This window comes from Rana temporaria, chromosome 3 (assembly GCF_905171775.1).
Source record: "Rana temporaria chromosome 3, aRanTem1.1, whole genome shotgun sequence".
Classification (NCBI taxonomy): domain Eukaryota; kingdom Metazoa; phylum Chordata; class Amphibia; order Anura; family Ranidae; genus Rana; species Rana temporaria.
Genome location: NC_053491.1, coordinates 426,176,109 through 426,188,238, shown reverse-complemented (window position 1 = coordinate 426,188,238; position 12,130 = coordinate 426,176,109). Strand labels below are relative to the sequence as shown.

Here is a 12,130-nt window from a genome sequence, read left to right as displayed (position 1 = left end):
ATACTTTAAGGTGAGGGCTCTGTACAACTATTGAATTTGGAAATTACATCTACATATTACATTTTATATGACATTTTAGTGATTAGGATTAGATATACTTTTTTGTTTAATACATTTTTATTAAAACACAATAAACAATAGAAAGACAAATGTTGATACATGACTTTCCCAGAAAGATGAAGAGAACAGAAAGCTTGTGATGAGATAAGTTGACCTTCATAAGGTTAGATCTATGTGATCTGCTCTCAGTACTTGACTAATAGGCCATAGGGTGTCAGCTATAAGCCTAAGTAGACTGTAGCTGAGGACTGAAATTGCCAAAGAAAGAAGGCTGATGCAGCCACCACTACTAAGCTGCAATATATTACATGCCTGGTTTTGGGTTTATTACCGCTTTAAGGTTACCAAAACTAGAAGCACTATAAAATCTTTATTAGAATCTTCAATTAAATCCAGAATAATTACTTTTTTAAAGCAAATTGATGTTCGGTCAGATATCCGAGTCACCCTGCCAGTGTATGCCAGAACTTCCTAATCTTGTCTAAATCATATAGCATGTTGTTTAGGTCTGGAAAAGCACCCATTAAAGCATTCTATTACCGGTATATATTTTGTCGTACCTTTCAATAGTAATATACTGTATGTTCCATTCTATTCATAATTTTTGAATATACTTTACTCAAATGGGTTCTTATCGTGGTCCTGCAGACCCTAATGTATACACCTGACACCAACGCTCCTACTTTATCTGAATGTGGGAAGGATTTACCCCACTTTACCTTATAAAGGTCATCCACTCTCCTATCCTCAGACCTCAGCAAAAACTCATAAATACATCTTAATGGGAATTTACTGAATATGTTGATAATAGCCTTGGTTTCATCTCCTAATTGCCTGTTTTTCCTAAAATAATTTTCACTATGTCCCTAGGAAAAGTCAAGTTCCTCTGGGATGCCCACTTTCTCTTTCAGTTTATCAAAAGGGATTAGCTCCCCATTTGTCTCTAAAATGGATTCAACTATAGAAAAAGATCCAACCCTCCAAGCTTGATATATTCACCAACACTGGGTCCCGGGATTGCTGCGGCTTTATCCAGCCCACAGCATCATAGGCTAGCATCATCACCCTGATGCTACCTTGGGACCACATATACTCACCATTACCCTCACACTCTGTGTTGAGCTCACATGTACCTCAACATGTGCTACCATTGGGCTCCTGCTCCGGGGACCCCCCTACTCACCATCACCCTCCTTGTTATCAAGATAAGTAGGTCTTTCCACACATGTGTCCCCCCCGGCTACCATACGGGACCCTGTTTGGTTGCGCCCGCTGTTTTACCTTGGCAAGACTTTTTTAGATTTGCTCCTGATGAAGTGGTATACACCGCAAAACTAGTTGAGACTGTCATAACCTTCAACCCATCGTGCTGTTTTCACCCCCTGGGGACCTCTATTTTGGTGTTGTAGATGGTTATCACCATTTTAATTTAGTTTTTTCTCTTGTCTATGTTTGAATAAAATCTATTTTCTGTTTTAAATATTTACTCTCACTTCTTACCTCTGTATCAGTACCGTAATAGTCATAATTGGCCCCTCCCCCCTTGGTTCTCTGGTTCTGAGACCTTAGATCCAATTTTTCTATATTCTAATTTCAAGGATGATGGTACCTTTTACTATAGTATTTACATATCCTACTCCAGAGGCTTTCATTCATATTTATCTGAATGTGGGAAGGATTTACCCCACTTTACCTTATAACGGTCATCTACACTCCTATCCTCAGACCTCAGCAAAAACTCATAAATACATCTTAATGGGAATTTACTGATTATGTTGATAATAGCCTTGGTTTCATCCCCTAATTGCCTGTTTTTCCTAAAATAATTTTCATTATGTCCCTAGGAAAGGTCAAGTTCCTCTGGGATGCCCACTTTCTCTTTCAGTTTATCAAAAGGGATTAGCTCCCCATTTGTCTTTAAAATGGATTCAACTATAGAAAAAGATCCAACCCTTCAAGATTGATATACTCTATACAGCCCTCAAAAATTCCACTCTTTGCTCGCAATTTGCGAGTGGAATTTCATTCAGGGCGAGTGAGGAGTGGGGTGGACCAGGCTGATCGTTTCCTGGCTGAAGCCATCAGCCAGAGGACACACAATGGCAGGACCGGACTGCCCTGGTGCGGCTTTGAGCTGAGGAGGATGCAGCGCTCCCCTCCCTCTCTCTCTCCTCCTCCTCCTCTTGTTATGTTTAACGCGCACACAGCAGGGATGTGCGCCGTCGTATCTTAGCTGTCTAGTTCTGCCGGCCGCTAGGGGCGTGAACGCTGATTTACGCCTAGAATGCGTAAATCAGAGAGATACGCAGATTCACGAATGTACGCTTGCCCGTCGCAGTAAAGATACGCCGTTTACGTAAGGCGTTTTCCGGCGTAAAGTTAGTCGAACAAATAGCTGGCCTAGCCAATGTTAAGTATGGCCGTCGTTCCCGCGTCAAAATTTGAAAAATTTACGTTGTTTGCGTAAGTCGTCCTTGAATGGGGCTGGACGTTATTTACGTTCACGTCGAAACCAATACGTCCTTGCGGCGTACTTTGAAGCAATGCACACTGGGATATGTCCACGGACGGCGCATGCGGCATCGTAAAAAAACGTCAATCACGTCGGGTCACGAGTAATTTACATAAAACACGCCCCACCATCCTCATTTGAATTAGGCGCGCTTACGCCGGTCCATTTACGCTACGCCGCCGTAACTTAGGAGGCAAGTGCTTTGTGAATACAGCACTTGCCTTTCTGACTTACGGCAGCGTAGCGTATATGCGATACGCTACGCCGCCTCAAAAGTGAGCCGCCCTACCTGAATCCAGCTATTAGACAAAAATGTTAACGAAAAAAAAATACAAAACATGTATAAAAAAAAAGGCAGACTCGATGGACTACTCTGTCTTTTTATGCTGTCACTTTTCTATGTTTATTTGTACACTTTACTTAAGTTGCTCCTCAAGGTCTACCTTCTGACTTCCTCATTGACAGAGGTAATAACCCTTCCCTATTCTAAAGAAACAAACATCTGCCTGGAGGTGAACTTTAAGAAGATACCGTAATCATGTAAAAAAAAAAAAAACTTGAATTATATTTTGCATTTCCCAATCAGATAGTATGTTAATTTAGCAGTGTGTTCGTTAATCTGATTTAGCCAATTCAGTCAAAATAGAGTGCAAAACAAGGGAAAGTGAAAGTGCGTTTGTTTTTATTACCAATAAATATAACGTTTCTTTAAATATCTCTTATTTACAATATTTACAAACTACACAAATTTGGAAATAAACTAACAAGACATAGACTTCAGTTGCATCCGCACGTCTCCACCACCATATCCTCGTGGTGCTTCAGTGAGATTTTGTCATCTTCATACATCAACATTGACATTGCATTCATCTTTACTGGTACACAGGAGGAACACTCAACTTTCTCTGAATCGAACATCTTCACCAGACTCTAAAAAAAGTGCAAAAATACATAAAAGATATTAAAGATAAATATGGGTCAGAGTATACTGTATAAAGGACTCGCTGTTCAAATTATATTGTTTTTTTTACGTTATTGTTTTACATAGCATAAACATATTCAACAGTGGTTCAATCAAGGAGGAAGCTGTATGTATTTTGGGGCACAAGAAGCACATGGGACCCAGAGCCACCTGGATACCCAGTGATTTATATTGGTAGCAATGGAATTTGACAAATACTTTTTGGATGAAATTATTGTATAAAACATTTCATCAATTGCCTTTTGCAAAATTTGTATTTTCTATGAATAGAGGATTTGCCTTTGAAATGAAGATTATAAAGGCAGGGGGACCCTTAATGGTTTTGCTATGGGGCACAATACACAATTATGTATTTGCAGTGTAATGTCCCTTTCACAGTCATGCAGCCACACAAAAAGCCAGAATTTGGATGTAAGCTGATTAATCCATGATATGGTTGGATTGTTGGTTGGAATCTGGACTACCTTGAAGATACCCATGAACTGTGATGAAACAATGATATCACTTAGCTATTACCAGGCATTACCAGCTTACACATTAACATACCAATGGATCACACTTTGGGAAAATATGCCCTAAAGCCGCATACACACGGTCGGAATTTCAAATGGAAAAAGTTTGATGGGAGCATTTTTTATTTGCCAAACATGCTGACATTGCAATCGTTTTTTTGGCATTGGGTGGGGAGTTTGGGGTGTTGTTGGATTTGTTGGAGTTATTTGTATAACTTTACATCTGCTTTAATTGATGTTTTTACTAAACAGGTGTTTGAAAATCTTTAAAAAAATATGTGAGAAATCAAGCAGTAAGGTCTGGTAAGTGCTGAGTGTTCATTTCAAGAAAAAGGGAAAATATTAGATTGGTATAAGTACGAAATGATAGATCTGTTTGTTTATGACAAGTGTTATGAGTTCATTAGATCAAGTACTTTTGCAACATTTTTCTTGAGACGATAAATAAAAATCTATACTTTTTTTCTTTGACACTTAAAGTGGAGTTCCACCCATAAATGGAACTTCCACTTTTTGGAACCCTTCCTCCCTCCGGTGTCACCTTTGGCGCCTTTCAGGGGGAGGGTGGAGCAGATACCTGTCTAATACAGGTATTTGCTCCCACTTCCTGGCATAGATCACCTTGGTGATCTACACCACTTACCGGCACCTACTCTGTACCCCCGCTGTGTTCTGGGAAACATGCAGCTTCCAGAACACAGCGGGGACCACTGAAGACACGCAGAGCTACTCGCAAATGCGCAGTAGGAAACCGGGAAGTGAAGCCGCAATGCTTCACTTCCTGATTCCCTTATGGAGTATGGCGGCGGCAGCAGCCGATCCACGAGCGGCAGATCGACTTTGGCTGCCGACATCGCGGGGGCCCTGGACAGGTAGTGTCCATATATTAAAAGTCAGCAGCTGCAGTATTTGTAGCTGCTGGCTTTTAATATTTTTTTTTTGTGGGAACTCCGCTTTAATTTAGGCTTAGGTCTGGGCAAAAACAATGCAGTACTTCTATGCAATACATGCATATTTTTCCAAAGCAAAGTACCTGTTGATCTGCCATGAAACCAATGAGCAGACTTCCAGCCAATAATGAAACTTGCACTTTAAGTGAAGTTGACCCCCTGACATACCGCATTTGGCATTGAATTTTTTTTGGGGGGGGGAGCGGATACCTTCTTTTTAGAGGCATCCAGCTCCCACTTCCTCCCAAGGTTCCACGGCACTGGAAGGAGGTTCACCTCTCCCCCTCCCTCCGTGCAATCTTTTGGGACATGTCACAGGTCCCAGAAGATTTCCCGGCCAATCACAGCGTGCAGTGCGGCTCGCGCATGCGCAGTGTGTGCCTGGTTGTAAAGCCACCGCTGGGCGTCCACAGTCAGAATGCCGGCATTGTGGAGAGGAGATGGAGAGCCGAGCTTCATTCGCCCCCATTGCTGGACTGTGGGACAGGTGAGTGTCCAATTATTAAAAGTCAACAGCTACACTTTTTTGTAGCTGCTGACCTTATATGGGTGGAACTCTGCTTTCATATAGTGACCTGACAGCTGTGCCTTTGCAGCACTGAAATTGCGAAACAGTGTTATCAGCCCTGCCCAGTTTTCCTATGCTGGACAACAAAACCGTTCTGCTACTGAGATGAGAAGAGGAGGAGGAGTTTTGTAGCCCATCATTAGAGTACTGATCAGGGATGAAAACACTGCTTGGGATTTTAATGCAAAGAGGCACTGTGTTGTCAGCTTAAACATGAAGCTAGGAGTACATTGGGTTTCTGGCCGATCAGAAAGTATTTTTCTGTATTTGCTGCATTTTAAGATGTTCTGAATATGTTTTTTTTCTGAGACATACATTTTCATATATCTACTGAGTCAAATATGCTGAAGTACTTTTTCCATACTTTTTACTAAATTAAATAAAATGGGTGCTTGTTAATTAATTACCTTGATGAATGCATGATTGGTTGACTTGAAGGTCTCATTCAATGGAATTGGACATGTCCCCTCACATCTGTAAGCATTGTACCTTCTTGGGTAGATGATTCGATTTCCCCATTCGATTTTGTCAAACTCTACCCACATGTCTACCCTTCTGCAGAGCGGTCCACCAGATTCTGTTCTTGTTGGGAGTTCATTGACAAATATGCTGTTTTTGGAATTGTGGTTTCTCCGATGTCTCCTTAGACCAGTTGGCCTCTCTCTCATGATGTACTTTGAAGACTGGACAGTCCTAATGAGGCTTGGAGAGCCAAACTGGTTGTCAGAGGTCTTTTCCCGTGCAAACACAACTAGCATCACTTTTTCTGCAGAGAAGTACTCAGCAGGCAAGGGATCTTTATTTTGATGTGGACCATGACTAGGCTCTCTAACATTACCGGATTCTGTGTGTCGCTCTGTCGTGTCCTCTGCTGCTACGTAATCAGGATTTAGGATTGGCTCTCCATGGTGGGTGGAGTACTGGACTATTCTGGTCAAGTTAAAGATCTTCCACGAGTTACCTTTTGCAGCTGAAGGGTTAGACGTGAATGACCCCATTAAGAGTTTGTCATGACCGTCCTTGGAATGGTATATCTCCACTGTGATATTGCTTGCCTTTTTGAAAGAGGGAAGACGAACTCGGAGTTCCACCAGCTTGAGCTCGGTGTTGGTGGAGATTGAAGACATATCAAACGACATTTTCCAAACGCTTCCTGCTTCACTGCAACCTGGATTAATGAAAGAAAGAGTTTAGAGTTCTAAACCTGCAAATCTTACCAGTTTCAAATAGTTTTGAAAATATTTTTGTAAATGGGTAAATGGCATACAACTTTATTTGAAAACTTGATACCACAAAAATATGTTACATTGACAGTTGATACCCTGAAATATAGCTGAACTGATAAAGTTTAACTATACTAAAGGATGTGTAAACCAGACTTGGTGCCTCTTGCATTTTAATTTTACCCAAACTGTCTTAGCTTCATTTCTTTTGCTATATCATTTTTGAAAATATAAATCATAGAAGAACACTGACTACACAAGCTGATTATACCAGTGAAGAAGAGCAATATTATTAATGACAAATGGGTATGGGAATTGGCACATGATGTAAAATCTCTTATCCAATGGCGATCATTCTTTTATTCCACAGTAGTGTGGATTGATTCTGTCTCTCTATACATGAAATAGAAACTTGTAAACCAGTTGGGAAGGGTTTTTGTAGCATTACTAGCAGATAAATACTATTTTGAGGACAGGTGGATCACATACTGTTAAGAGGTTAAGGATAGTTGTACTTTAACTACTAGCCGACCAGCCGCCGTCATTCTCCCGCGGCAGGTCGGCTCTCCTGGGCGAGAGCCCGTCATATTACGTTGGCTCTTCGAGCGTGCCCCCCGCTCTCCCCCGACTCCCGTGCGTGTGCCCGGCGGGCTCGATCGCCGCCGGGCACCCGCGATTGCTCATTACAGAGCGGGGACCGGGAGCTGTGTGTGTAAACACACAGCTCCCGGTCCTGTCAGGGGGAGAAATGCTGATCCTCTGTTCATACAACGTATGAACAGAGGATCAGTGTTTCCCCTAGTGAGGCCACCCCCCCCCCCACAGTAAGAACACACCCAGGCATACTTAACCCCTTCCCTGCCCCCTAGTGTTAACTCCTTCACTGCCAGTGGCATTTTTATAGTAATCCAATGCATTTTTATAGCACTGATCGCTATAAAAATGCCAATGGTCCCAAAAATGTGTCAAAAGTGTCCGAAGTGTCCGCCATAATGTCGCAGTACCGAAAAAAAATCGCTGATCGCCGCCATTACTAGTAAAAAAAATATATTAATAAAAATGCCATAAAAATACCCCCTATTTTGTAAACGCTATAACTTTTGCGCAAACCAATCAAAAAACGCTTATTGCAATTTTTTTTAACGAAAAATATGTAGAAGAATACGTATCGGCCTAAACTGAGGAAAAAAAATGTTTTTTTATATATTTTTGGGGCATATTTATTATAGCAAAAAGTAAAAAATATTATTTTTTTTCAAAATTGTCGCTCTATTTTTGTTTATAGCACAAAAAATTAAAACCGCAGAGGTGATCAAATACCACCAAAAGAAAGCGCTATTTGTGGGAAAAAAAAGAAGGCAATTTTGTTTGGGAGCCAAGTCGCACGACCGCGCAATTGTCAGTTAAAGCGGCGCAGTCCCGAATCGCAAAAAGTGCTCTGGTCTTTGGGCAGCAATATGGTCCGGGGGTTAAGTGGTTAAGAAAGTACAGGTTTCATTTTTGCCTACCCCAACCCAACCTAAAGTCCCCCCTAAGGTCCTAGATGTGTTCCTACCTTAATTGGATGTTTATAGCCTGAAGAAATCTTCAGAGCCTTTGGGCAAAATCTAATTTCTCCTGGCTGTGCCTGTGTAGCTGATCCTCTGAGACTTCTATGAGGCTGTTCCTGAGCATCTTCTGCATCAGGAGACATGTGACAGTCCCAAAAAAGTCTATGGGGATTGACAGCTCAGACACGGCCAGGGGAAAGAAATAGTTCAGCTGAAAGGCTCTGAGGAAGATTGCTGCAGGTTGCTGCCATCTGATTCAGTTAAATATACAAAGATAAAAAAAGAGGTCCATTAAATAAAATCTAACATGGATTGATAGAAAATATAAAAAATAAGAAATCCGATTTAGCCTAGGTTCACACTGAATGCGGGCTTGAAATTGTGTGAGTTCATCTGAACTTGCACGATTTCAAACCGATATTTCAGTTCGACTTTTGGGGGCGATTTGAGAGACATGCACAGATGTCTATTCAAATCGCCCCTGACATGTCAAATCGGCCCGGTGTGAACGAGGACTAAAGAGCATCCAGTAAATGTTAAGTTGATTTAATTTATATTCATTTTAAGAAAATATACAACCTCAGAAAACACACAAGACTCAGTTGAATGAAAATAGGAAACAAAGCAAAAAGACAAACAAGGATACAGTAGAACAGACTGGAAAGGTCTACACAGGTGTGCCCAGATTGATGGTATAAAAGCGTGAGATAACTGCACTACAGATTGCATGCTAAATTTGTATAAATGCTATCCTTGTGAGTGGCTAAATGTATTAATAATTAGTAATGTCATGTTCTTGGGCCCAGCATTTTATAGGCATTTTGTATTGCTGAATTGAAATAAAGTTCTTGGTACTTAAAAGATTGTGGTAAACCCAGCAGTCTCAAATGTTTAAGCATTTGCTGAGCATACTCTCTAGATTATGCTGTACCTTACTTGCACTCATTTGTAGGATGTTATATACACCCAGACTCAACAAAAAACATTTAGACAATGGTCAGAAGTAAGGATGTGTATTGAGCCGACTGCATGCTTTTTTAATACAGGGCTGAAGCTGAATACACATAAAGTAATGACATAATGAGTGCTTAGCACCCAGCGTCTACATAGTGAAGTCTGCCTACGAGCCATCCATCAGTGCGCTGAAGGAGTAGTGTAAATAAACAAATCACAAAAAAAAGGGCACTTAGACTCCCTGATTACAGTATTTCCACTTCTCGATGGATAACATATGCAGTTTACTGTTTGCAAGTACTAAATGCAAGGCAATTTAACCTTACAGATAGAGGATCTTATCAAGAAATATGCAAATATGCAAAAGCATAATTATTACATGCAGTAGATAGCTATGAGACAGAAAACACCTAGGGCCGATAAAAATATAATGGATTTTCCATTTATACGTAATTATCTGACAAATCAGACATTTTGACAGCAGTCATGAGACAGTGTATAGAGGAATGATTCCCCGAATTACCACTATTCCTTCAGATGTAGGATGTGCATTACACATGCATGACATCAATAATGGGTGTTTCAGAAGCCTCCCAGGTGATCTGCACAGTTAACAGAATCACCAAAAGTCTGAATTTTTCAGGCCAAGCATACATCCTATGTGACTGTCAACTTTTTTTTCTATAATATTTATTTAAGAGGTTTACAATACAGAGTACAGGCTATAGACAACATGCATAGTTTGTCATAGTTAAACATTTTGTAATCCTGGACAATCTTGATACACTAGAAAGAGATAGAGATTTGCTTATTATAGAGAAAATATGGCAAACTTCCAGTAAATTCGGGTACATGTATATAACCCTGTGGGTTGATTTACTAAAACTGGAGTGCAAAATCGGTGCAGCTCTGCATAGAAACCAGAGACTTAGACAAAAAAGTTATCCCAAAGCACTTATACAGAGAGATCTTTGCATAGCCACTGATAGATCTAAGGGAAATCTTTTAGACTCCAGCATAGATTGTAAAAATAAAAGTAACAAACAGCACAGTAAAAAGTATAGAATAAAAGTTAAATGAATGCAGTTGAATATTGAGACATTGGGGTTGATTTACTAAAACTGGAGCGTGCAAAACCTAGTGCAGCGCTGCATAGAAACCAATCAACTTCCTGTTTTTTTGTCAAAGCTTAATTGAACAAGCTGATTGGCTACCATGCACAGCGGCACCTGATTTTGCACTCTCCGGTTTTAGTAAATCAGACCCTGTAAGTTCTATCAGAAATAGATAATGAAATTAAAGTGTGGACAAAAGTATTAAACCAACAAACTGATGAATAGAAAGGGAGTTGTCAAGGACTTGTCAGGGAAACAAGTGCAGTGAAAGTACTAGCGAGGTAGCTAAGGCAAAAAAGAAAAGGAAGGAAATAAAAATTCAATACAAAGTTAGTTAGTTAGTTCGTTAGTACTGCTTGGACCTTATCACGGACAGTACTCAATTTTCTCTAATTTCAAAGTTAGAAAATTTAAACTCAATTCTGAGTCTCATTGCTGTTTCTAGTCATCTATATATGTCAAATATAAGTACATTATGGAGGAAGGGTACATCAATGTAGAGCCATGTGTTAAGTAGCTTATGAAAATTCTAAGGCCTCGTACACACGGCCGAGAAACTCGACGAGCAAAACACATAGTTTTGCTCGTCGAGTTCCTTGTGAAGCCGCCGAGGATCTCAGCGAGCCAAATTTTCCCATTGCCGTAGAGCAAAAAGAAGACATGCTTTCTTTTTGGCCCGACGAGATCCTCGGCGGTTTCCTCGTTGAAAAGTGTACACATGACCGGTTTCCTCTGCAAAAAAAAAACCCAGCAAGCTTCTTGCTGGTTTTTGCTGAGAAACTCGGCCGTGTGTACGAGGCCTCAGCCATGACCTTTACATAGGGATGGAATAGGCAAGGTTGGGTGAGGCCTAAGATGTAAGTTGGATTGTCTTGCTTTGCTTTGCTTTTTTTACTATGACCTAACCTGAATATAAGAACAGCCATATAGATGAAGTGTCCAGTTAAGGTAGTTAAAATTGTTAAACATGCAAAGAGACAGCCCTTACCCGTGCATACATAACATTAAAAGTCACAAGAGTAGACAAGGTTTTGCACAGTAAAAAGAATGACTTACTCTTGGCAGTGAGGCTCAGAACCATGTCAGATTCCTGCAGGACAGGATGTTCCATGCCAGGAAAATCAGTCCTATTTCCCATGATGAGTGACTGGTAAAGCTGCATCATATAGACCGGGTAATCCATTTTGTGTGGGTGCCTCTTCCAATTTGATAAATCCTGTTCATCTGTATGCCTATCCAAAGGGTTAGCAAAAATTAAGGAGATAAGTGCAAGGCAGATGCTGCCAAGTAGAACCATGTCTGCAGTGGACTTTTGCTTGTAGAAGAGTAGATCTGATCTGAAAATTGCCAACAGACTTTATATAGTGCGGAAACGTATAAACACCTTTGGCCTTTCACACCTAATGCCTATTCATATGAATAGACTGTACATCGTAAGACACAGGTCGGTCTTTGCCAGTGTCTGGCTAATGTTTCCTAACTGTTATGTTAATGCCCAATGTCTAACTGTTTTACCTGTTAGGTTTATTGAAGACCTGCTGAAGAATAAGCATTCATCAGTGTATCTGTAAATCACATATTCACGAGCAATAAACGTGAATTAGCAAAGATTAATTTACTGTTAAGATGGAAATTTGCCATAATCCATTAATTCCACAAGTGGATTATTAGTTTCAGTTAACACCTGATAAGTGTTTAGGAGTG

At 40.5% G+C, this 12,130-nt stretch overlaps 1 protein-coding gene across 1 annotated transcript; it reads right to left on the bottom strand.

The window, feature by feature from the left end:
- Positions 1–3,348: 3,348 nt before the first annotated feature.
- Positions 3,349–11,728, bottom strand: LOC120930912 (nodal homolog 2-A-like). Its single transcript, XM_040342048.1, has 3 exons — positions 11,483–11,728; positions 5,992–6,752; positions 3,349–3,502 (listed from the first exon to the last, which is right to left on the bottom strand). Exons 1-3 carry the CDS (start codon positions 11,721–11,723, stop codon positions 3,350–3,352), a joined length of 1,155 nt encoding a protein of 384 aa, XP_040197982.1. The 5' UTR covers positions 11,724–11,728; the 3' UTR covers position 3,349.
- Positions 11,729–12,130: the final 402 nt, after the last annotated feature.

Coding starts and splice junctions, on each gene's coding strand:
- LOC120930912 (XM_040342048.1), bottom strand. CDS start 11,723: ATGGTTCTACTTGGCAGCATCTGCCTTGCACTTATCTCCTTAATTTTT. Junction 6,753..11,482: donor TCTGAGCCTCACTGCCAAGA/GTAAGTCATTCT, acceptor TCATTAATCCAG/GTTGCAGTGAAGCAGGAAGC. Junction 3,503..5,991: donor CCAATCATGCATTCATCAAG/GTAATTAATTAA, acceptor CACTTTTTTTAG/AGTCTGGTGAAGATGTTCGA.